At 39.6% G+C, this 26,853-nt stretch overlaps 1 protein-coding gene across 2 annotated transcripts in view; it reads left to right on the top strand.

Annotated features, from left to right (window-relative positions):
* Positions 1-24,398, top strand: part of STOX2 (storkhead box 2) — a 70,776-nt gene extending 46,378 nt beyond the window's left edge. Inside the window, exons 2-5 of one of the 2 annotated variants that reach the window (XR_014228483.1) lie at positions 7,591-7,743; positions 14,930-17,195; positions 21,732-22,102; positions 23,362-24,398. Coding sequence is in view for 1 of the 2 variants with exons in the window: in XM_082314961.1 (XP_082171087.1) it covers positions 7,591-7,743; positions 14,930-17,195; positions 21,732-21,927 (2,615 nt within the window). In the remaining variant the exon portion in view is untranslated. Of the gene's footprint in view, positions 1-7,590; positions 7,744-14,929; positions 17,196-21,731; positions 22,320-23,361 lie in introns of those variants that run through there. The other variant, XM_082314961.1, reaches the window with a different exon arrangement.
* Positions 24,399-26,853: the final 2,455 nt, after the last annotated feature.

Here is a 26,853-nt window from a genome sequence, read left to right on the forward strand (position 1 = left end):
CACAGGTGAGCCCTGAAGTGCTGTGCTTCAGGATTTTATGGATTTTGTGCCTGCTGTGCTTCAAACTATGTCAGAGTGCTTAGGATGCAGGAACCTTTAAAGAAGTGTCCCATGGTGACATTCCTGTTTTTGTTTGCCCCTCCATTTCTGCATATCAGTCTCCTCATTTTGGTGACTAGATCACAACTAGAAATAGTTCTTTTGCAGTAAAGGCAATTTTGAATGTTTCCTTCTTAAAGGAAAATCCCCAAACAACCAAAAATGTTTCTCCAAAACAGCAGCATCCATATCTCATCACACACTATTCCTACCTCCTCTTCTGTGTTTTCCTGATGCTTTAGCTTAGCATATCCTCACCAAGTAAAGGAAAACCTAGCACTGGGAGTGAGATCCTGACACAGTGACCTCGTTCTGAGCATTACCTTCTTTGTCAGTAGCAGCAGAAGCTGAAGCAGCTCCGCTGGCTCTCGGCACTTGGAGCAGTTTGACATTTTCTGTCTGGCATGGTTTCAGGGCTCACTTTGTTTTGAGGCCAAATGGTTGAACAGGATGATGAAAAATGAGCTTGCAAGAACTTGTCCACTGCTTCTAATTTTTTGATAAACAGTTTGCAGCAGCACAACTTTGATCCAGTGTACAGCAGAGCTGTTTGTTACATGCAGGTCTGCAGCATTCTTCAGGACTGACAAAGGAGAGTAAATCTTTCTTTTTAATCAATAGAGTAAAAACTGGTAAGTGTCATGCTAAATAGTGAATAATTTAAGAGGATATTGGTCCGTGTAAGTGTGTGTGTGCACGTATGCCTGTGCATTTGTGGTTTTGTGTATTGGGGGGTTGTGTATTACATCAGGCAGGTATGTTAGGGGTAAATTTTTTGTCTTGACTAGAGGGTTAAAGCTTTAACTTGTCTTTGCTAATGCATGTAAATAGCTTTCTTGTCCACTTAATGAGGAGGCTGGCTTGTTATCCTGTACAATGCAGCTGGGCATCGTTCCAGAAGCAGAGGCACTTCGTTTCAAAGACAAAGAAGCCAGCGCAGACATAGGGAGAAACCTGGAACGTTGCGCCGTGGATTTTTTTCAGAGCGATGACTCATTTCAGTTCACAAAGGATTCTGGGCAGGGTAGTGAGAAGTCAGGTTGGCTGATCCATTCCTATGACTTCACTTTGCAGAGAGCCAGGGAGAAGAGGAGTGACACTGCAGAATCCTGAGGCACTGCAGTGGAGAGGTGCTTTGCAAAGACTGTGAGTGCCTGTGGAACAGGGGGTGGTGTCAGAATGTGATTCCAGCCGTTCTGTGGAAATAGGGCAAAAGAAGAGAGATGTTTTCAAAACACTGTGTGGGAGTTATATTTGTAGTCCCCTTTAGATTCTCTACCTCCACCTCCCCTGTCTTTTCTTAACCATTTATTTCTCGTACTTATGTGAGAATTGTATGAAATAGCATTCCTTTCAGTGGACCTGCATAGGTACTGTATTCTTTTTTATTTTCTGGAAGCCCCTATTTCCTGCTTTAAGAGGTGGGTGTTTAGCATATTACTGCGTAAAAGCATGCTTTGTTTTTCTTCTTTCAGGTCCTGTGGCACTGACCTATGCTGCAGCCAGCCAGCTTCCACAGTGATATAAAGCCCCAATATGCACGTTGTTGTTATATCACAGCTACTTTGGATGCTGTACTGGAGCATGGAACCAGACCATAGGGGTTCAGGTAAGTCCCCCCTTTTTAACATATTGTGTGCCAGGAATATAGACACGGACATTTATTAAAAGATGCATTTGAAAAATATTGTCTGAGGAAACACGTTCTAAAGCACACAATATGTTAAAAAAACACAATCCCACCCTCCTTCTTCCCAGGATAAGCAACGCCACCAAAATCTCCTCGACTGAATCCTCTGGGAAAGTTCCGTGCTCCAGCAGAAGCTTTATGATCATAGTTGTAACACGTGCTGGGATATCACTTTGGATCAGGAGGCAGCTGGCCACAGGACTTGAACAAAGAAAAGGAAATTTAAATCACAGGAAACACGCAGGATGAATGCATGTAAGACAAGTCTGCTGACTGTGGGCAATTTAGCACCTGTTTCTGAAAGTTAGTGCCACTTGGTGAACCTGGAGATCATGCTTTAAGCTACGTCCGAATGATTAAAAAGATCAGTTTACATGGTTGAAGTTAGTAACTGGCAAGGGACTAGAACTTTGTTCAGAGGTCAGTGTTTGTCATATGATTGGTCATTACTAAGGTTGCCGTGTTTTCTTCAGGCTGGTTAGAATTGGAGTGGTCACATTGCCAGGTCACATTCTTGAAGCGTTCATGATCTGTATCTGCAAGGGAAGGTATGTTTTGGTGTGCATGCATTTCAGAGGTGCAGAAGGAGCTTGCTGGTTAGCCAATGTGTTACTGCATTTGTCAAGCCTTTGTTTAAGCTGCTCTTAAACAGGAATAAATGGACAAGTCTTTAATGTATTTTTTTTCTTATTGTTATCAGTCCTCTGGTATGTGTAACTGTCTAATAAACACAACCTACAGCTTTGTTCATAAAATACTCCAGGAAATGTGGTTTAAAAGGAGGATTTAGCTATGGCTGAGAACAGCACAAGCAACACACCTTCTAATTTTCTTTATTTCAGTTTTTGCCAGTAAAATGTGTTCTTTTCTGTGTTAGTGTGCTAGTGCAGACCCAAGGTATTTCAGAGTAATCTGGGTAATACCACAGAAATCTGCATATTCTTCCCGTTCCCTCCTGTTGTTTAATTAGATGGAAACGTTGTCTGGCTTAAAATGGCAATTATATATCATTGTTGTGAGTTTACATAAGAAAGGTTTTGGTGATTCAGTCATGTTGGGGTTTGGCGGGGAAAAGGGGTAATGTGCAACCCAGGCCAGACATGTAACTTCTTCAGCATCTGTCCCTTATTTAAGTAAATGTGAAAATGTGCTTTTTCTAGAAGGGGCTTTTCACTTATGGTATTCTAGAAAAAAAAGTGATAATATTCTAGGCTGAAGAGCCCTCTTTTTGCCCATTACCAGTAGTTTTGGTTTTGTTTGTTAGCTACCCTTTGTTTGAAAAGGGCCTTTTTGTAGTTCTTCTGTAGTGAAATCATAGGCAAGTGTTGACCAGAACAGGCTGTTGGCAGGAAGTTTTTTTGTAGGGGATTTCTATTGCAACCACCACTATAATCATGAGGTGCCATGAAGTTACTGTGCTCTAGTTTTATGTTTTCTGATTAATAACATAGTTCTGTAAGCAGCAAAAGTAGCGAAGTAAGATTTCCCTTGACAAGTGTTTTTTGACTGGATTCTCTCCTCTCTAGTGGGAGGTGGCTATGCCTGAAGCTCTGTGCAGATGGAGCAGGCATAGCAAACACTTGTTTTAGAATCTCTGTTGTCTAGTGAGGCTCGACCTCTCTGGCACATGCACACACACAGACTGTGATTGTGCAAGCCTCATTTCCTGTGGAAACCAGGCTAAAAATCATGTTTAAAGTTTGTCTTCATCCATAGGAAACAAAAGGTTAAAAAGGTTGGATGGAGAAGAGAAACTGGGCTTTGGCTTCCTATATTTTACAGGATGCAGCGTGTAATCAGTCTCTTCCCCATTTCAGGGAAATAGTGTGTATAAATTCTAATACAGTGTGGCTTTTCACTGTGATTTCCTTAATTTTCCTTCACAATGGTTGTACTGAATTGGTTCCATTTATAAGTCAAGGGATGATTTATCAAACAATCTTCATGCAAACTTCATGGGACAGGGAGTTTGACTTCCAGGTCACTTCTTTCCAGCAGCAGAATCACTGGTACTGAATAAAAATTCTGTCATCAGTATGTAGTTGATACTTTAATTGCTGATACATGGTGCAGAATATAGTCTACCTTGTTATCTCCCAAGATGGTGGTACCCAGACTTTGAGAGAACAGAGACACTAGATAAACTGGCACAGGAAAGGTTCTGGCTGATATGGGTTCAGGATGTGAGAATTTTCATTCCCAGTTACAGACAATCACTTTCTCATCTGTATGTGAAGGATAGCTATGGTTACCCAGTTTTTCGGAATGTTTTGAAATCCACTGAAGAAATGTGCCATGTGACAGCTAAGCGTTTATTTTATGTGCTACATAATCTTTTGTTCTAAGTAACAATAATTATTTTTTTCCCACAGGGTAGCGCTACAGATCCCCAAGGCATAAATGAGGACAAATCCCATTCGTTGTTTGTTATGTGCTTAGATGTTTTTGAAAATTAAGTGCCACTTAAAACAAGAAGTCTAGAAACCTTTTTGTTTTTAAATTCTTTAGAGAAAAGTTTGGAAAGACACTGCAGAAACAGAGCTAAAACTATATATATATATATATATATATCTATATCTATATATATATATAGATATCTTGCTCTTGTATTTAAACAAAACATGCAGTCAGCTGGTGAAAACTGCTTTCTGAGCTCCAGTTTTCATTTAATTGGGAACATAAACATGTGAAAGTTAAGGACAGTAATTTGATTTCCAAAGAAAGCTGCTTGAGACAAGCATCAGTCAGAGCTAACAGCAGCCATATGGGAGATGTTTTATATAAGTGATGTGGTCTTAAAAAAAAAATTAGGAAAAGCATTTATTTTTTTTTTTCTTTAAGCAGATCTTTCCTAAAGAAGTTGTAGTAAACCTTCTGTTCAACAGGCTAAACAGTATTTATGCACGTAATTTATGTTAATGTATTATCTTAAATTGTAGACGCAAGATATTTTCTGTTGTTGTGCATCAAAGAAGTTCGTTCACTTAACTATAACCACAGAGCGCTTGTAATTTGCCAGAGCCACAGGATAGTTAAGATAAAACTTGGCAAATTAGAGCCTCCCTGAGTGAGGGTGTTTTGGCTTTCTATCACTAGGTTTGCTGAAAGTTTTATGGATATGTGCTAGCCTTTTTAAATCAAGAGCCAGTAATTATCTCCAGCAGACAGTTATGGACAACAAGCTATGGAGGTAATTCTGGCACAACAGAGGTGAAACAAGAGTTCCCTTGTGATAATGAAGAAGGTTGAAAAGCACTCAGTGGAAAAGAATAAGGCTTAACTGGCGATAGTCCCTTACAAAACAGAAAGGCTCTCACGTAAACCAGTATTTGTTTGCCATTTCTGTTGCATTTAAAGCCATTTAAATTATGATTTTATGGACGATTATAGTCATCTTTATAGTTAATTAAATGGTTGTTAAGCTCCCAAATATTTGCAAGCAGGATGTATGTTACCCTGGCATACTAACTATAGCATGCTTTGCTAGAGATTGTGTTAACATTAAGGAACTGATACTGAATGTTTTATATTGATGAGTTATGATGTGAAATATAGCTAGTATTTCGGTGGAAACTCTTGGCTTGTTCCTGTTGACAAGAGCCCAACTGGCAGGGGTCAAATGTAGAGATGAAATGTTTTCTGCACGCTAACCTAGAAAAGCAATTCCATGCTGGAGGCCTGCTTTGAAAGGAAAGGTTGTGCAAAGTGCAAGGTTACTAAAATCCAGGTAAACTTTATTATTTCTTCACTTGTGCTTAGCCAGTTTTAAGTTAACAAGTCCCGACTGGGAGTGATGCCAGAGGTGGATCTCCGCAGGCTCTTGGCAGTCGGGGAGAGGGATGGGCTGCTCCCCGGGGGTGAGCAGAGTAACTGGTTTGAGTTCTTGTCCAAGCATCCCTCTGGGGGCAGCTGGGAGGCTGCAGAGCACACCTACATAAATTAGCAGCACTTGCTAGGCTTCATGTATAACCCTCCTCGAGTCCCTTTCCCACTTCAGGAAGCTGATGGTGGTATTAAGGCCCATTCCTTACATCCTAAGTGTCATTCTGGTTAGCTCTGAGTGGATCGTTCCGGGTCCAAGCGTGTTTGCTTTCACATGACTTGGAAGCAAATCTCTCATGTTTCCCTATATGCTGTCTACGATCTTGATTGCCATTGTCTGTAAAGCATGTGGCAAGAACTTTTCAGGTGTATATGAATAAAAAATGTCCAGAAAAGGTTATATTTTAAGATCATCATTCTGTGGTCAGATAAGAATGAGGAGGATCTTGGGGTGCACTGTGTTGAAGCTGGAGGAATGCTGCTGTGTTGGGATTGCAGCATTGATCTGGTCAGGCGTGATTAAGCAGAAGCAATCAGGAGACATCGTAGCACAAATGTGTATTTTAAATCGTTGTGTCTTGGGTAATGTGTATCACTGTTGTACAACAGATTGTACAGCTGGTGTATTGAAAAATATTGCTCATAAGTCTCACTGAAGCAGTTACGCAATTTGCTACTCCCACCAATTTTTTTTTTTTTCCAAAGTGCTGAGTATAATGCAAGATTAAATGCATTTTGATAATCAGTTTTAGCAACTGCTGTTCCTGTTTAGTAGATGTAATAGGAATATAGAATTAATAGGGCAAATATTAGATCCTCTAAATTGTGGAGGAAAGTTTGAGTTTGAATTAATTTCCAGTAATTTGATTCCTGATTTGATCACAAGGTATTGCTCCGTGACAGCAGAAATAGGGTGATTTTTCTGAGATTTCAAAGCCATTTGGGTAAAACTTAATCCCTGGCTGTTGACTGACTTGTGGCCAGGAAAGGATTTGTAGTCAAGCACCCTTTGTTCTGTCTGTTACTCTTTATTATTCCTTTTCCTCTGGCAAATGAAATCTTTTAGCCTGCTGCTTCCCTCGGTTTGAGATCATTGGGGAACTGTTACCACTTCAAGAGGAGGTAGAGAGCAGAATCTAAAAGCATTTCTGTATCTATATAAAGTATGTTAAAATGCACGTGTATATGTGTACTCGAGTAGTCATGCTAGTATTACCAAATTGCAATTTCTCCTGTAACTTCCATTTTGAAGATCTTTTTGATTTTTTAAGTATGGGTTAATTAATTATTTTTAAAGACAACATGAGAAAAGTTGCAACAAATTTAATTTTCAGGCCATCCTGGAAACCATTAAAACTTCTCTTCTAAAAAATACGTAGTTCATACAAAGACATCTGACATGTAGATCCAGGAGAGATTTATTCAGGGTATCAGTCTTAAGGTGTTTGATGCTTTCGTCCTCTGAAGAGTGTTCTGCACTTTATCAGCTGAGTAAAAATGTTATTCATTAACTTAGCAACTTTTTTTTCTGATCTTTGTTACTATTAAGAAAAAATATTCTATCAAGTGGAAATGATGGGTGATCCATGCCACTAGCCTTTGAAAGGGGAGTGAAATCTCCCCTTTTATGTTCAGAGAAATAAATGCAACTATTTTGTTTGTGCAGTACGTAGTAGAATATTCAAGCACGAGGTTTTGCAACCATAAGTGTTAATTTGTTGGCATTTTTCTGAATCTGTCTACTGCATCCTTGGAGAAACTATGTCTGCATAGTGTATATCACCCATTTTCCAAAGTTCGCCATGAGTGAGTTTTGAAATAAGCTGTTGGATGGTTCTCCATTGTAAGAGTTTTATCCCCAGCTCAGAGCAAAGACTATAGAGCTGTGTGCATCTTCTCCAGTCGTATCTCTACATCTTTGCTCTATGAGCAGATTTTTAAACAAAACACTTCATTGCACATCTGTTGTCTTTTTACAGGTGATGTATCACCCATCAGCATGTCTCCCATCAGTCAGTCACAGTTTATTCCACTTGGGGAAATCCTTTGCCTGGCCATCTCAGCAATGAACTCTGCCCGAAAACAAGTCACACAAGAAGCACTAATGGAGCACCTAACAACCTGCTTCCCAGGTAACTGGACATTAATAAATCATTAGTCAGATGGGCGCATGTCTGTAAAATGTCAGTTAAAGAATCCTCAATCCCTACCCAAAAGGTTGCTTGTCTTTTTGGCTTCCTTAAAAGAGGGAGTTTCAGTGTTTGGTAGTCTGCTTTTCTTCACTCTTCTGGATGGGAATATTGATTAATCCTGAGGTGCTACCCAAAAGTAAAAGGAGGCTTTAGGGTTCTAATCTTATAACCTTTTCTTTATTCTTAAACATACAGAGAATTGAGTTCTCTTTGACAGGGCCATTTATGTGAGATGCATTTTGCAGGGTTAATTCCTGACTTTATGTAAATATTAAAAATTACTTGAGGTACTAAACAGCAAACTGTATTGGCTTGTTTCTTTTTTTTCAGACTGGCGTAAGAATAAGCTTGTTTGTGATTTTTCTCGCAAAATAACCTTCTTTATCGTCATAGTCAAAAGAATTTAGGACTTCTTTAGTAGTTACAAAGAAAAAAGCATGTGTTGTAGCCAGAGAGACTTATTCCACCTTGTGGCTTTCAAGCCAGTTGTAAACTAACTCGTAAGAGCTCTGTTGACATCATTCAACCAGTTCAAGTGTCATTGTCCAGTCTCTACAGAGATAACCTCATAGAGGTCTCTGTGTAGAGCATTCCCTTAAAGAGCAGATTTCCCATGTACTGCATGTCTTCCTCTGCCTAGGACAGGCTTTCAAAACTGGTGTGGCCTGGTGCAAGTAATAGAGTCCAATGATGATGATGTGTGTGCTTCAGGGAGAGGTTATATTTAAACTGAAAGGAGGTTGTCAGCCTGGTTTCCAGGGGTTTTCAGAGCCTTCTTGGACACAGTTCTGGCTTTTGCTTCTGTACTGTCCTTGCTTGAAAAATCTTTCAATCTTTTTTTTTTTTTTTTTTTTTTTTTTTTTTAAACTTGGCAACTGTCTTCATGACTAAAAGGTTTGGAGAGCCATAGATACACTTACTGTGCTCATAAATGCTGGTGTACTGTTCGGAAGATATTCTTGTCAGCATTTGATAATATTTATTAAATGCTAAAATGAAAATGTCTTGGATTAAAGATACTGTAACATCAAAAAAAGGAAACCTATATTAAGAATGTACTCTTGAATATGCTGCTTCCCTAGTGGCAGTCTGTATCTCGAGTTGGTCAATCATGCAAAATGCGTCTTGTAGAGACATCTACAAGTGTTGTGTAAAAGCATTGGGCAGAGGTTTACTGCTCATTCACTTGTGCTTTGTATGATCCTGCGTAAGATGTTTAACTATTCTGTGCCTGAGTTTACAATTCTCTAAACTAGTTGAGAAACTTCTCTATTGTACCTTTTTTACAGCTGTAAAAAGCAGCTAATTAAAAATGCCTCAGTAGGAAAACTACTGATGCATCTTTCTCATCTAGGCAGCCTAACCATAGCCATGTTTTGATGTCTTGAATTTTTAAGCTTACATTTCAGAGCAAGAGTTACTTAAAGCCTTGAAGGTTACATGGCTTTTGCTATAACTGGTACCAAGTTCTGAGATTTTAAAATATAATTGTGGATTGAGAGCTGTGTTTGGAATAAACAATTCTCTCTGACATTTAATAATTGCACTTTGGAAAAAATTACTGCAAGTATATTTTGTAAATACTGGCTTTCTGTCCCAATTTCTGGTTTTATCAGGGTTTCTTTTCAGTATGCTTGGTTGATTTTGAAAATAGTGGTAAAGGTTGTAAGGGATAGAATGCAAAGAAGGCAAAGTTCACAATTGTATTTCCAGTTTTTAATTCATTTTCATGATTCCCCCCCCCCAATTCATGTTTTCTATATAGCTATGTACTGGAAGAGTTCCATAGATTGCAAGTATTTTTCCAATGATTCTATCAATATTTTTATATAAACATTATTTGCATGGTGGAATTGATAATTTATTGGTGGCATCCCTTGAGTTTCCTGGGAGCATGATTATCAGTTGACTTGGTGTGTTGTGCTATCCTTGCTAGACAGAACCATACATCAAAAGTAATTCAACAGGCTGGTTTATTTTGTAGGCTCTGCTCAGAAGAAGCCTGAGGCAAATTAGCACACAGTCTCTTGCTGCCCATGTTTTTTCCACTAGCGATGAACATGTGCATTTCTCAAGTCTGAGACTGAAAAAAGGAGAGCCTTGTTTTTCCTACCGGACTTCCCAAAATGTAGAGAAAATTATTGGGGGAGGGGGGAATCCACCCTTTGTCCAATTTTCCCCCCTCTCTAGAGAAAGGCCTTTCTCTCCCAGCCCTGACACGTTTAACATAGCAAACATACATGTTCTCACAGTGTATAAGGATTATCCAAAAATGTCCTTTCCAATAAACAGAACCTCTTCTTGCACTGAGTGATATTTTTCACTTGTCTGCCCAAACTCTCTCATAAATCAGCCATGACTTTTTGAGCCCTTGTATTCACTGTGGCTATTTTAAAAAATGTGATGTCCTCCTATATTCTGATAGTTTATTTTTCCTAATTAGGTGCTGATGCTCTGAGACAGAGGAGAGCATTATCAGTGTAGATGTATCTGTCATTGTCACATAACCTCTCTGTATCTCACCCTGTAGCAGCACTTGTCTGCCTGTGTTGTTTGTGTTTTAATGAACAGATGCTTCACTGCATTTCATGGTGTGTATAAATTTCCTAAGACTCCAGATGCTATTCTCAAACTGCCTAAGAATAATAAACCTCTTTCCTCAGTGCAGGATCTTACACTTGCAGTCTAGCCCTCTAGTTTGCTGAGCCATTGTGCAGGCATAAATCTGGGCCATGGCTCGATCTGAAATAAGGTATGCTAATTATTTATAACATCACATAGCAACCACTCCACATCCTTAACTAGTATTTCATGAGCCAATCAGAGTATTTCTTTTATCCCTTGTTAAGCCTTAGCATCAGCTCAGGAGAAAATCATTTTAGCAGATTTAACACCATTTAAATACTACTTCAGATTTATTTTTCATGAATTTATTTTATTGAAAAAGTTTGTAACGATAATGCACATCTTATTTGTGGCTTTTGTTATTTGTCAGGTTTTTAAAAAAGCAAGAGGGCTCCTGCTGCACATGCTCCCATTATTCTAACTTAGAATTAAACGATGTTTGTACAGCCCTACTTCATAATTTATTGACCATGGTTTAAATCCCGTACATTAAATGTAAATCTTTGAAATCCAGTATAAGGAGCTAAATATGTAACCTCTGTTCCTGTGTTTGGCAGTCAAACCCTCTTATCTGTATGAACCTGGCTGAAGAAAACATCAAGCCTTAGTCTATGCTGTCTTTAGTAAGGATTTTTTTTCTTTTTTTTTTTTCCCCCAGTATTGTACATGTAGTTATTAAAATCATTTTAAGGTGTTCAAAAGTTCAGTATAGAAAATACGTGTGTATTGGACTAGGTTGCTTTGGAAGCGAACGGTTTTCTGAAAGCTGGCAAATTCCTCTGGCGTTCACCTCTTTAAATATGTGAATTGTATATGTAGCACTTAAAATAGGTGTCTTACATTAACTGAGTTCACTCTAGGTCAGTGTTCTTTGTGAGCAGCAAACAAGACATAATCTTCTGTCTGGAAGCTCAGTGGATGGCATAGTAGACTCTCTTGAGATGCAGAAAATGTACATGTCTGATGATTCAGTATCCAGACAGTTTCTGCTTTTGAATTATTAAACCACTACATAATCTTAAATAACACCAGTGCTGTCATGCAGTGTTTTATATGCTAGAGTCTCTAAACTACTGCGTTTTTTCCTCTTGTTCCTATTTAATGGAGGAAGGGAGACCATAAGGAGAGTTCTGAATGCAGTGGGTCAGGTTGCTGTGTGCACGATGCACATAGACATGATGCGGTCAGGTTGCTGTAGAGAGAAAACTCTTGAGAAAGCCAGGAAATCTTTATTTAAAATAGCAACAATGGGAGCCAGAGTACTGTCTGCTCCTGTCCACCATGCAGGAAAGCCTAATTCAAGTTTGGGTCTGTTTCTGCTTTTGTAAGTTCCTGAAAGAGATCTAAACAACACCCAAAGATCTGCCTCTGCCATTGTCACCACTGGCTTAGTGAACCACAGGGATGTACTGTATGCTGGGAGCGATAAAAGTGATAGTCTCCAACTCCAGAGAGAAGGCTGACATGATTAACTTCACAGCATCACTGACTGCCCAGGCATGCAAAGTTTTTTTTTTCTTGGTGTTTATCTACACATTCTCTATTCACAGGACTTAGTCAATTAATGTAACTATTGTGCATCCAGTGTTGAGAGACTCATTTACCCAACACATTGTAGTCATTATGGTTTACTGGGTGAAAAATACATGTTATTTTTACCATGTATTTGCAGTGCATTTTTGCCTCGGTTAGTGTAAAATGTCAGAAGATCTGTTTCAATCTCTTTCCCTAACTTTTCTGTAAACTCCCAGGAGAATGTTTTCCTCTTTTATTTTCATCCCAATGTTTTTGAAACAGTATGTTAATGAAGTCTTTAAGTAAAGTAAGGATGAAGAACCAAGTTCTCGCAGACAAAGGTAGGTATGTGTTGAGGTATTTACGTGTAAGCTCCTGGAAAATGCAGTGGATTGGTCAGGTTGTTTACGTAGAGGCAGGAAGAGAGATCGGCTGCTGCACAGCAAGTGCATCTCAGTTGGAGCAGGGTTAGACCCTGGAGTGCATTTTCAGCACAGGATGGAGAAGTACATGAGCTTGAGTTCAGGGTCATCCACTTCTTGTGGTGATGCAAGGCATAACGTAAAAGGGGTGGTGTTACCCAAGCAGACGTAGCAGCTCCGCCGCAGGAAAGAAGAGGTTGGATGATGACCGCTGGTTGTTACAGGAATTGAAATCACTCTTCATGTTCCTGTGCTTTACTGAAAGCTCATGCGGAGGGCAAACTGCTCTCCAGTTGCCACTGCCTCACAATCCAGAGGAAGCTCAGCATATTGTTTACTTCAGTCCACAGAGATTCAGGACTCTGGGCTAGGGAGGGGTAGTCCTTTTTATCCCCGGCTCTCTGGATTTCAGCTTTTCCCATCTGTTGCTATTTCTGGCATGTTTGCTCATCCAGCAATTCTGGGGGTCTTTGTTACTCTCTCTAGGATTATCACAGAAGTGGTGGACACCCACGTGAGAAGGGGAGAAAATGCACGTTCCTGATTCTCCATTTCATTTGCGTGTTCTTTCCAATTTTCAGTTTCATGTATTTTATCAAATTATATCCTTTCTTTACCTCTTTTACTTCCTGTGTCTGGATCGTCCCCAATCTTTCAGCTCTGTGGACTGTGCATGAAATATATTTACTGCCTCCATGTACTTCTCCCTAGCACCTTCTCTGTTGTAACTTTTCACTCATGTGTCCATGTTATTCCTAACGCTTTGCTGTTTCCATTGTAAGATTTTTAGTTACAGGTATTACTGGATGTGAGCAGTATGGTCACGTCTCTAAATTCAAACAACATTCAAAGCCAGACATAAGAATACTTACTATGTTGCCTGCAACCCAGTAGCAAGGAAGAGGGTGAATTAGGGAATTAGTACAACTTCTCTATTTCTCGTCACATATCTTTTGAAGGGGTGTTGGTCATAGTGCCAGAGCCCTTGCTGTCATCCTCATGTTTATTAACACAAGGAAATCAGTGAGCTTACAGGCTCCAGCCTTTGACATGTGGGAGAAGAGTTGGTGACCAGACACTATGTGCCACTGAAGATACTGTGTTTGTGGCAGGTACACCTGGTTGAGATTTTTCCATGAAGTATTTTTGTAAAAAGCATATGCTTTGTTGAAATGTTTTTGCATACATAATTCCATGGAATTTCTGTTCTTGAAGATAGTCACAGCTTGACTTGACAACAGCCTGACCAACCTGATTTAAGTTGGCCTGGCGGTGAGAAGGGGTGTTGACCAGATGACTTCATGAGACCCCTTTCAACCTAAGTTACTCTCTGATTCTATTTTTCTTTCTGAATTAGTTTTGTTGAAAAGAAAACTAAGGCCCAGAGTAAATAATATTAACTTTCTTAGTTTAAAATAGACCATCCAAACTTTTGGAAAAAATTTCTCTAGTTCTCAAAATGTAAACCAGGTCAGTACCTAGCAAAATTAAAATGCATTTTAGTTCAACAAACTGTATTGATAGCTTTTTCCACTCAAAATTTTGAAGGATTTTTATTTCTTATTCAGCATAAACTGATTTTTTTTTTTTTTTTTAAAACTAAATCTCTTGTTTCCTTAGCTCTAGATGGAGCTTATTCCTATGCACAGCATGCTAACTTGGTATTTTATCTAATAAAGTATTGAAGACTTGGTCCTGCACCGCTGAACCCAGCAGGAGTACTGGTAGTGGGAAGGACCAGGCTCACAATGCCAAGTCTACCATGTGGCTAATGTGGCATTGATGCAGGTTGTCATATTTGTCCCTCTCTCAATATGTGATACATGCACTTAGGTAATGTCCCTCACATCTCACATGAAAGGCAGGGAACTCCGAGAAGCAGATTTTTAGGAGCTAAATCTGTAACTTCCAGAATAGTAGAAAAGTCTGTTTGGGTAAATGAACTGTATCGTTCAAGGCGTGTCTTTTGTGGACCAGCTGATGTAGTTGAAACATGTTTTAATGGGAGAGCAAGGTGGTTCAATCAAGTTTATGATAAAGGGGCAGTTTGAGGGAATGTTTTTTTTTTTCTGTGTAGTATTCTTCTGTGCAGAAACAACTTAGACATCCAAAGCAACAAATAACCACTGTTTTATGTGTGACTGGGCATTATAATAAATAGTTCTGCTGAACTGGGATATAAATATTTAGTTGGAAGAAGAATAAAAGTGAAATGTTTCCCCTGACACCCTTTGATCTCCAGTGATTCCATCTTGAGGCTTAAGGTCACCTGCGCAATGGAAGTGACTAGAAGTTCTCTTTGTTTTTGTTTTTTTTTTTTCTTTTTTTACGCTCCATTAATGGCCTCCTTTCTATTAATTAATAATTGATAATGTCTGAAGTGTAGGAGATTAGTGGAAAAACAGACAAGAGAATGCCTAACAAAGTGCTTTACTGGAATTGTTTGTTCAGCATATTCCAGCTTGCACACTGGAAAAAAGCCAGTTTTTTGTTGGGAAGGGGGGAGCCAGAGAGTCCTGCACGGTTTTATGCACTCCCTGATATGTGTTTACTGTCATTTCTAGGAGTTCCAACACCCAGTCCAGAAATCCTTCGACATACCTTGAATATGCTTGTACGGGAGAGGAAAATATACCCAACTCCAGATGGTTATTTCATTGTAACCCCGCAGACTTACTTTATAACACCATCTCTCATAAGAACTAACAGTAAATGGTACCATTTGGATGAGAGGATACCTGACAGGTCTCAATGTACCTCTCCGCAACAAGGAACTATAACTCCCTCCACCTCGGGATGTGTCAGGGACCGAACACTACCCAAAAACCACTGCGACTCCTGCCATTGTTGCAGAGAAGACATGCACAGCATGCATGCATCTACCCTACAGAGGAAATCAGCAAAAGACTGTAAAGACTCATACTGTCCTCCTTCATTATGTCAGGTCCCACCTACTGAGAAAAGTAAAAGTACTGTCAATTTTTCTTATAAAGCAGAGACACTCACAAAGCCTAAGGATGTAGAAAAGCAGTCTAAGAAATTCGGACTCAAATTATTCCGATTAAGTTTTAAGAAGGACAAGACAAAACAGTTGGCAAATTTCTCTGCCCAGTTTCCTCCAGAAGAGTGGCCGCTAAGGGACGAGGACACCCCTACCACTATACCTAGAGAGGTAGAAATGGAGATTATCAGGCGCATTAACCCAGACTTGACTGTGGAAAATGTCATGAGGCACACTGCACTAATGAAGAAACTTGAAGAAGAAAAAGCTCAACGAAGCAAAGCAGGATCTTCAGCTCACCACAGTGGACGAAGTAAAAAGAGCAGGAATCACAGAAAGTCTCATGGGAAATCGAGGTCACACAGCAAGACTCGGGTGTCCAAAGGAGACCCATCAGATGGCTCTCATTTGGATATACCTGCTGAAAGGGAGTATGAGTTCTATGATCCCTTGACTCGATCCCCACGGGAAGGCTGTTTTATAATAGAACACAAGGGAGACAATTTTATAATGCACAGCAATCCTAACATGATTGAATCTCACTTTCCCATGACACCAGAGTGGGACGTGTCTGGTGAGCTGGCCAAAAGAAGAACTGAAATGCCCTTCCCTGAACCTTCCAGGGGAAGCTCTCACTCCAAGGTCCATCGGAGCCACAGCCATACACAGGATAGAAGATCGAGGAATGAGCGGTCCAGTAAGGCTAAAGAAAGGTCTAGATCCATGGATAACTCCAAGGGACCTCTGGGCTCAGCTACTTTAGTCACACCTGAAGATATAGGTGAAGGCTGTAGCCCAGATGACCAAACGACTAGCCAAACTTACATTGATGATAGTACCTTAAGGCCATCTCAGTCGCTCAGTCATCAAAGGGCTCTGATTTCATCTGCAAGCTACAAAGAGACTTGTATCCCTGAAATAGCTAGTGGCAGTGTAGAAATCCCCAGTTCTTGTAGCCTATTAGAACAAAGCAAACCTACAGAGAATTTGCCATCTTACAGCGAGCTCAACTCCTGCACAACAAAATCTGCAGTCGATGACTATTTTCAGTGCAACACATCCAGTGAGACTGTGCTTACTGCTCCGTCACCACTGGGAAAGAATAAAGAGGATCATGACATGCTGACAGGGACAGATGGGCTTAAAAAAATTACTCCCACAGAAAGACAGTCTCAACATATTGCTAGGGAGCCTGGGGTACACAAAGAGGAGTCCCCAAAGGGCCCAAGCAGTGGTTCAGCGGTTGCTGGCCAAACTCCAGAGGTGATTGCAAACGGACGGCTGGTTCAACACCATAGCGCTGAATCAAGCAGCCTTGATAAAAGGAAAGAAATATTTAGCAAGGATACACTCTTTAAACCTCTGCACAACACTCTTTCTGTGAATAGTTATCATAAGTCTAGCACACCCCTGCTAAAGCCCCATCAAAAGACCCCCTCTGACACATTGCCAGTCAGATGTGAGAAACTTGAACAAGCGATAGTAACCTCAGTCACACAAGTCATGCCTGTTTCACAGAGACCACAAGAGACAACCGGGAACCAGGAGGCCTCCTTCGACTACTACAACGTATCTGATGATGACGACTCAGAGGAAGGAACCAACAAAAATGCTGAGGAAGAAAAGAACAGGGATGATGTTGGAACGATGCAGTGGCTCCTAGAGAGAGAAAAGGAGAGGGATCTGCAGCGAAAGTTTGAGAAGAATCTTACTCTTCTCACCCCGAAGGAAACAGAAAATAGCAACAACCAGAGAGCCACCCACTCAGCCCGCCTGGACAGCATGGACAGCAGCAGCATTACTGTGGACAGCGGGTTCAACTCTCCACGGTAGGACTGTCACATTCATTGCAGCTTTACAGACTAGAACGTTCTGGTTTTAGTTATATGTGTGTATGATATTGGTGACAGAACGTAGGGCCATATTAAACAATTTCACACGTTTTCAGACAGTGTTTTCTACAGCTCTGGAATCTGCTATTCAGATGTGTGGGTTTCCCACCATATCGTAAGCAACCAATGACCATTTGCGGCATTGACTCTGTATTAGTTTGTTTTCTGTTTGCTGAAAACCTCCCTGTATCCTTTTTTTTTTTTTTCTGTATTAAACTTGTGTTTGCATTTAGAATAGAAGGGATGAGATCCTGCATACTCCCCCCTCTTCCCTTTCTCTCTAAGATCAACAAGACTAACTGGAAGACTAGATATGACTAGGTGGCATAATCTTTGGCTCAGATGAAAAAAAAAAACCAAACATGATGATTGTTTTGGGTTTGGGCTTTTTTGGGGTTTTTTCTTCAAAAATTTTGGAAGTGTGTCTGTCACCATTCCAAACTGGTGAGACTGGAACAGCTGCTCCCACACACAGCTGAAAGTGCTCAGGCTATCTGAACTTCAGAAGTGACTCAGCGCTGCATCAGCAGAGAGAGAGGTGCCTTGCCTAAGATACTTGGGAAAAGAGTACAGACGTTTGTATATGGCGGTGCTGGTTAGTCATTTCCATTCCAGGGATCTCAGACATCATAGAAGTCTCGGTGTGCTAGGAGCCTTACAGGCATAGGGAGGAGAGAGTTGGTGATGTGTTCCCTGCCCTGAAGATTTCACAAGCTCATTTCCAGGTTAAGAGCCGCCTTTCTTCTCTCTCTGGCCTCTGAGTGTCCTAGGTCCCTGCTGGAATGGAGCTTGCTTGGTTTTGTTTGCCCTGGATAGCAACCCATCAGAGTTCAGAACAATGACTCTAAGAACACAGAGATAATTTACAATGGTAGTCCTCTTATAGCGTCTTACTTAAGCATAAATTATTTATTGCCTGTGTTTAAAAATAAAACCTCCAAGACTGGATTTGTTTTAGGTGAAAGAAAATGGCTTTTGTTTTGTTTTGTTGTTTTTTTCCCCCCTGTAAAAAGTGTTCTTATTCCTCAGAATTAGATATTTTTTTTAAATCTATAGAAAAGGCTCTCAGAAAGGCATATAAAGGATTTGCTGCTTCTACACAGGAGTAAATTTCATTTTCAGTTAAAGTCATGTCACTCTGGAATAAATTCCTTTGGATTTGGTGGCTACTCCCACTTCATGTTAATGACAAGGCAGCAATTAATAGGCCTGCTGCAGCATGCAGTGATCATTAAACTAGACCAGGCTTTTAACATATGTATAGTTTTTCTGAGTAAAAAATTTGAAAAATAATTTGAGTAAATTGTACCACTTACACTGAGTCCAGCTTCAAAAAGAAACTTAAGAAGACTTGGAAATTGTTCCTGTTATTGATTGTTCTGCAGATGCTTGGCATCTTTCTCACATATAACTGTTGTATGAGGCTATTTGCACTGTTCTTTTTTAAATGTAATCTCTCCTTTTGGTTGAAGTGCTATACTTGCAGTTGGTTTTTGTGGGGGAGTATATGATGGTGTTTGCTTCTTGTTTGCTTGAGCCTGTCTCACTCTGCAGAGTGCATTTCACCTCCAGGATAGGATGTCGACTGGATAAAAATCAGTTCTTAGACTACTATTTTGCTAGCTGTATGCTAGCTGAATATCAAGCTTGCATTTCTGGTTAATGCAGAGGCAGACACTTCCTTCCCTAATTATTTACCCAAAAGCTAAAATTTCTGTTGATGTTAATCTTAAACTTAGCTAGCAAGAGATCAGAACATGGCGAGCATACTGGATTTAGTGCTGCTATACCACTTTGTTTAGATCAAAAGGAAAACAGATAAGCAGCTTTTAATAATGATTGTGTTCCATGCATCCCTTTTTTTTATTTTACTGTTTTACTTATTAATGAATGTCTGTCTTTTTTTTTTTTTCCCCGAGACCATGTAAAGTAAGCTTTAAAAAAAATAAAAAAGCAACATTCTGTGGGGTTTTGTAAGACCAGCATATAGTCTGGATATTTCAAAGGCTTTTTTATGAGCTTTGCATCAAGATGATTCAATTGGATGATTTTGCTCCAGTTTTGGTCACTACTCGGTTTAAGTCTATAAAACTAAATTGAGCTGAGGGTGAATTCAGCCCTTTGGCTATAATTACCATGCTGTTATTACTTTCCTACCTTATAACAAAAAATGTACTCCGCAGCCCTTTTCCAGGAAATACTAGGGAGGAGTGTAAGAACGTGATGTGCATGTAGTGATATTCCTCAGATATACTCTTCTAGCCTCCACTGATGTAACTCTTGACTTCCTGAGGTGTGGTGGTATCTTTTCATTTAAACTGAAGTGTGCAGTGTTGCTTGGCGAATCGAAATTACCAATTCTGCACTGTGAAAGAACAAGTATATTTTTAAAGTGTGACAAATTGAAAAAAGGGGCATTTAAAAAAAACAAAACAGGGTGTAGTTAAAGAGATTTGCAATGGTCATTTGACTTCAAAAGTATTTTGTGTGCAAAATTCGTGAACACATCGCCATTGGGAAAACAGCCTCACAGTATTTTGTTCATTGCTTTTATGCAAGTTGTATATAGTAAATGTTAGCTGTCAATATTAATTTTATCCCTTTATTTTTAGAGCTTATATAATACTACTGCTCTTTTGTCACCTAAAGAAAGAGCTAATTTTGGCATTACTCTGCATGCAAAATTCTCACTGCAGTCTTTGTGTATACATGTTGTAATGGTCAGTTTGTAATATCAGAATTGAAAATGTTTGAAGATCTGGAATTGGTGGTCCCATAAAGAATGATACAATACTGAATGGTCTCTGAAAAACAAAGCTTGCATCTATTTTCATTAAAAAGCAGAGCAAGAGGAATCGAAACATGAGCAACAGAAGTGCACCATACATCATTGCAGCCCAGAGAGATCTCTTACTATGTGCATCACCCATCATAGCTGTTTTGAACTACTGACAATAAGGCAATAATAGGCAGAAGATGATCAGTAACATTGTGATCAATTTAAAAGATCTGCAGGAGTTTTCCTAAAAGCATCATTGATTTTCCAGATGCAGTCAGTTTAAGATGATTTAAATCTGCCCTACAACTAAACAAGGTGTTTCTTCGTTCCCCTGTGCCACGCACTGACACATTTCTTCCCTGCCACATCCAAAGCTGTTCATTCCTACTCTTCCCCTGATGCTAGCACTAATGTGTTTGGGTTTTTTTGTTTGGTTTTTTCCCCCCCCCCCCCCCCCCCCCCTCCTTCTTAGGGCTAGTATTTTAACTGAGAGCGGTCTCTGATCTGGCTGACTGCAAGGTTCAGCATCAGGGAAGCAGCAGGAACATGTGGCAGGGTCAGGTCCACACAAGGCAGGCAAGAGCTGCCCCTTTCAGTAGCAGGTAAATTTAGGCTGACTTTAAACTGACTGCTCTGTTGGTAGTATCTCTGTTTCTAGTGCTTATTTAACAAACCCATTCAGTCCTCTAAATGTACTCTGTAAACATCTCCGTAGCAAGTGGTGATGTCATTTTGCAAAGAAGTAGGGATATAGGCGAAGGATACATAACCAGGGACCACATGGCTATTTGAAAACCAAACCTCTGAGCTCTGCACAGAAAAGCGTTATTTGGAGATAAATCATTAAGAGTGGAAAGAGAACAAAAAGAGGAGTAGTGGTAAAACTAGCCTTAGCATATCTTGGTCAAGTTTTTTAAAAGCTGTAGACTAAAATACAGGTTCCTCTGCATTCATAATTAGATGTATCATTAAAAGGCTTAGTCTTTAAAGGTCCTAAGTGTTCTGTCACTCCCATGGATAAACAATATGTTAGAACTAAAGGAACGTTGTGCATTTTATGAATGAAATAGCAGCACTAGTTGTTTTTTAGGGCATGATCACAGACCAGGCAGTTAAGATTTCTCAGGGTCTTGTAAGTTGCAATTGTCTCAGCTGCAAAGCAAAATTGAAGTGTTGTGTTTAGAAGCATTATGGGTTCAATGTAAAGTAGCATTTTTAGTTAATATTTTGTGTACAAAGACATAGGTAGAAGAGGAGACAACAGAGGAAGCTGTGTTACATGATTACTCTCCTAGCTCTGCCTAGTCACAGAGCTGATGTGATGAAGCTACTTTGTGCAAAAATGAAGCTACCAGTCAGGAAAGAAAATTAGTAAGTTCCACATGCAAGATGGAAGCTATTTCCTTGGTTGAAAAATCCAGATGCTTGGTACCGGTTCAGCTTACAGTTTGTGTGACAGCTTCAGCTCTGCTTAGTGGTATAGCTGTGTTACAGTATGATGACTGCTGAGTACCTCTGGAACCCGTTTTGGAGGAACATATGTGTACTGTCAAAATGAGATGGTTCATTGATGTGACATTACATACAAATACAGGATGCCTATTATAAAACACTCTATTCTCCTTTCCTGTCTGGTCGATAGATATATAGGCATGTCATATATAGTGTGTATATATATTTCTTTTCCATTCTAGTACTCGTGAGAGCCTGGCATCCAACACTTCAAGTATTGTTGAAAGCAACAGACGTCAGAACCCCGCTCTGAGCCCTGCACATGGTGGCGCGGGCCCAACGTTCAACTTCCGAGCCACTGCAGACCCGCCAACAAGTGAAGCTGAGAAACTGCAGAAACCTGCTAACTGCCTGCAAGCTTCTGTCACTAGTGTCTGACAGTCATCCTGCCTCAGATCTTCTGTCTCATCTTGTACAGCAAAGTTTACGACACTGGGACTGATGTTTACATCTTTGGGGAAAAATAAAAAAAGCATCTCAACCACAGTTTTAGTGTTTACTTAAACTGTGCTGCTATGTAGACTAGGGGCAACAAAGAAATCTTTATTTCAAGGTATTGCTTTTCACATTTGCGGCTCTGTAGCAACAGAATAGCAGTAGGGATAATATGTACACTTTTTGCTTCACTTAATTGTAACTGAGCACATATATGAAAGTCTAGACACTGTAAGTGTAATCTGCATTTTCAATGTCCATGCAGTCGCCAACTTCATTTAAAAAAAATGCCACAGATGTGTGATGCCCCCGGTCAGAGGCTAAACTCTGCTGCAGAGTTGATCGTTTTTTACTTCAAAAACTGAGCCACTGCTGGAACTCACCAGCCAGGATCACCATGAGGAAAAACAATGCCAAACATGACAAGTGATGACCTCAGCTCTATCTGTGAATTATTAATACTAATCAGTCATTTTCACTGTGCATTTTTGTGACACAATTTTGCAAATACCCGTTTAAGCGAGTAAAAAGAGGTTTGGGTTTTGTTTTGTTTTGAAGTATGGAGGGTGGGAAGGGAGACAGCTTCTCCTTTTGTGTTTCAAAAGTACGAGAGATGTTTACTTACTGAGACTTGATACTTGACCTTCCATAGCCACAAATGAGGAGGTGGGCCTTTGTGTAGAGCGGGGAGTGGGGAAGGAAGGGAAAGTTATAACTGTCATGGAGCCACAGTGTGGAGTGACACAAAATATAACAAGCGTCTTCAGTATAAATCAAGTATTTAAAAAAGATAATCTAATTCTTGTGTCACTTCTGGTATTGCAACTTGCCATTAATATAGGAATCAGAATAACTAATTTCTTTGAACAAAAATATTCTTTATGATATAAATGACAAGTATGGCCTGAAGAATTGATTTCTTTCTAGTGGAAGGACATAAATCTATTTTATGTAGCTTATTAAATAGAGTGCCTAAATTAGGCTATTAAAAATAGCATACATTGTAGTGAGATTATCAGAGAACAAAATTTAGAGAATTATAAACTTCTGGCCTTTTTATTCAGTGGATGTTATTTGCAATTTAGCATTTTGTGGACATGTCTAGTTTCTGGAAACTAAATGTGTCCACATGGTTGGCAGTAGAAATCTGAATTCTGTAGGTATGGTATATCCTAATTGCTCTCCCCTAAACTGTTACTCCAAAGTAATTAGTACTATGCTAGTTACTGCAGAGTAACTTCTAAGGATAGTTAAACTCCAAGAGTAATTTTTAGATATAGGGTCACATTCTGCTCTGTTACTGATGCAACCTGGTAGTGCAACAAACTGACTTCAAATTTAACTCTTTTTCTTTTTTTTTTTTTTTTTTTTTATCAGAACAGACGAATTGGTGGAAGAAAAACAAAGATAGTAAAATGTTCAACAGCCCAAATTGTTGCCTAGGAAAGGGACATTTACTCTTGTAGTACACAGGTATGAAACCCAACTGTACATATTAAAAAACAGTATTTTCACCAGGTTCTGGTGACATGTATTGCTCAGTACACAAAGTCATTTGAGGTTCACTCATGTTCTCTGTTGTCATCAGAAGTCTTTACTGAAGATTCAGCCTTATGTTACACAGTTGGATATAGCTCATTTACTTATAACGGCTTTCTAACTCTGGACACAATCAGTTTCCAGTTCTGTCAAGAACACCCAGTCAATGCACAGGTCTGTTTTCCTTGGTTTCAGTGTATAATTTCCATTTCATAGGAGCAATAAGACCTTTCAGTGCACACAAAGGAAATTATTGTGCTTTTGGTTGGTTATCAAAGTCACTTGGCCTTCAGCCTTCTGCCTTATCATACCTTCCAAGATGTGCTCTAATTACCATATAATGCTTTGCATGACGCATCTTATTATTCAATGTGTAACTCCAGCCGTACTTATTCCATGCAAACTGTAGAGTCAGAGTTTTTGTGGGGAATTGTCATATACTATGCAGTGGCTGACTGTGATTTTGTTTCTGAGATGAGCTCTGACATCAGTAGTATGTATCAGTTCACTAAATAAAAATGTCAAAATGATAAAATTTACAGTGATGATCTGAAGTACTAACGGCAGTATTGAAATGTGAACATAAAAAAAAAATTCACCTTTGGGGAAAGTATTTGTTTGTCATAAGCTAATCAGAATTTATGCAGGCAGCTGGTTGTACAGAAGACAACTTCAACAAAATACAATAGTACATACCTGTAAACTGTATAGTATGTTATCTCCTAAAGTTCCCAGAGACCAGCAGACAACATAAATGTCATATTAATGTTGACATGGCATTGTACCAATATTAATGTGACTCTTGGAATATGGAATGTAAACAGAAGTTTCAAATAGAAACGTTCTAATCTTGAATTCTTTTTATTTTTCCTTTTAAAATCAACAATGGAATATAAGGAAATTCCATCTTGAGGTTCTGGTAACAAAACCACGAGAGTGGAGCTTGAGTGCTTTATGTCACCCTAATCCTTTGATGAAATCATAGCCTTGTATTACATGGTTGCTTATCTGTCATTCTTCTTCTAATGTATCAATTTAAAGGTTTACAGAGTTAGATTAGGTTGAATCTGTGTTGTGTTCAACTGTAAAGGGTCAACACAAATCTGTCGGCATTTTGCACACTTAATATGTATTATTATAATACAACATGCTACTTTTATGGTAATTTTTTTTACACATATAACTACCTCCATGAATTTGATGAAATGCAGCAACATGAAAAGCGTATTGTACAAAGCAAGGTTAAAAACTTTGAAGCATTAGGTCATGGCGTTCTCTTGTGTGTCAATGCTTGCGTATGAAGTCATCGTGTTTCCATTGCCACAATTTCCTTCTACAATATTAAAAATCTGGCTTTCAGATGAGTCACTTAAAGACTTTGACAAGGCTGCATAATTGGGATAAGAGTGAAAGGGAGGCTGAAACCTTCCATCCTCTCCCCAGTTACTGCTAAAATTTCTGCCTGATAGAACTTGAAAATGTATTTGTAATTTAGCAAATTAGGAACATCTGCAGTCTGTGAAATATGATTGACAGTTTGGGGTTTAACAGAAGACACTCTGGGTATTTTCTTGGCAGCCTTCAAATATTTTGGGCCCTATTCTGCCTCCATCTTTGTCAACATATCAGGTCATGGTTTCTCTGAACTGGCAAGGGTATTAAAACAGCTCTTCCTTTAACTATATGCACTCTGTTCTCTAGATTGCGTGCATCTGAAACACTTGCTCCTGCAGAAATTACCAACAGCCTTTAATTGACTTTGCTGGGAGCAGTATTAGGGTCCCTACTTGAGGTATGTGCCTATTGTTCAAAGAACGTGGGCGAGTTTCCAAGAAAAATGAAGCTGACTTTTGAAAAGTAGCCAGCTGCAACAAGCCACCTTTCAAGAGGGAAGAAAGAAAGATTTTTTCCAAAAACCAAAGTAAGAAAGTGGCAGTTGAACCTAAGCAGATCACATTTATATACAAATCCCAATTTATGAACACCTCTTTCAGTAAACCTAGTACCATTATCCTGATGCAAATTAATACACAATCATCCGTTGAGCTAATTTTGAAGGTTTTAAGTATTTCAGTTAAAAATCATAAGAAATCATTAGCCATTTGACTCTTTGCACCACTGTAAAATGTCCGTAATACATAAAACAATGTTCACTCAACTTTAAAAAGTAAAATGTATTGGAAAACAAATATTTTAATGAAAACCGTGGCCTAAGTGCTTGCCAGCAAAGAGAACAAGCAAACCAGTATTCAGAGGCCGTCATAAACACAGATAACACTTTGCGCTTAAATCACGCCTTTTCTCCTGAGGGCCTTGAAGCACTTGGTACCAGCTAAGCCTCGGGAGCCTGTGAGGCAGGCAGAGTTCACTGACCCTCCTTTATGTCCAGGCACACTGGAAAAAACAAAGGCTAAGAGTCTGCGGGCTAATTTATTAACCAGTTTCTTTCTTAAAATTGATGGAATAAGTTCAATAGTTAACCAAAGTGTTTCATATTTATATTCAGAAGTTATTCTTTTGATGCATTCGGTTTGTTTAAGTAAGAGAGAAACTACTTTGCAGTCCTGCAGAGATTCTTGGATTAGCAGTGCCAAAACCGATCAGTTTTCAGTATGAGTACTGCCAGCGGTGGTTTTAGAAACAGTTATTTTAATTAAAAATTTGTTTTTCGAATACATTTCGCAGAGCTATTCCCAACACGATTGTTCAAATTGTTGTGCTGAGAAAGCAAATAGCACTCCTAATCCGGTGTCACACCCACAGTTTACAATTCTCTTTGCTCTTCTGAAGAAAACTGTACAGTATTAGAGAGAAATGTTCTATTTTTTACGAAATTCTTTAAAAATAAAAAGGTATATATCTAAAATGTTCCCCCCAGCATAAGTAAAGTGCATCGTTGCTGCATGAGAAGCATGCAGTGGACCCACTAAAAGCCAAGCTGGTGCTAGAAGAAAACGGGACTATCACGCTTCTTTCATAGCGGCGCTCTAAATGTTGGTTTCAGTTCTGCGGGTGTAAATCTGGCGTAACTCCCCTGATCTCCCACGGATCTGACGGAGATGGGAATGGGTCGTTAACTCCATTGAAGCTCAGTTCTGAGCTGAGGGTTTCCGTGTTCCTCCCCCCCCCCAAGACACTAAATGCAGAGAAGGAGCAGAAGGCCACACGCACAGACCTGGCTCTGGAGGGGCAGCCTGGGCTGAATCCCTGGTGACATGCACAGCCACCCAGCCGGCACGCTGCCACAGCCGCCACGCGTCTCGCGCCCCAGCAGGGCGATTTTCAGCGTGGTACGCTGCCCTCGTGTTGTATAGCGGTTAGAGCCACCCA

The sequence above is a fragment of the Platalea leucorodia genome, assembly GCF_965183815.1.
Source record: "Platalea leucorodia genome assembly, chromosome: 6".
Lineage (NCBI taxonomy): Eukaryota > Metazoa > Chordata > Aves > Pelecaniformes > Threskiornithidae > Platalea > Platalea leucorodia.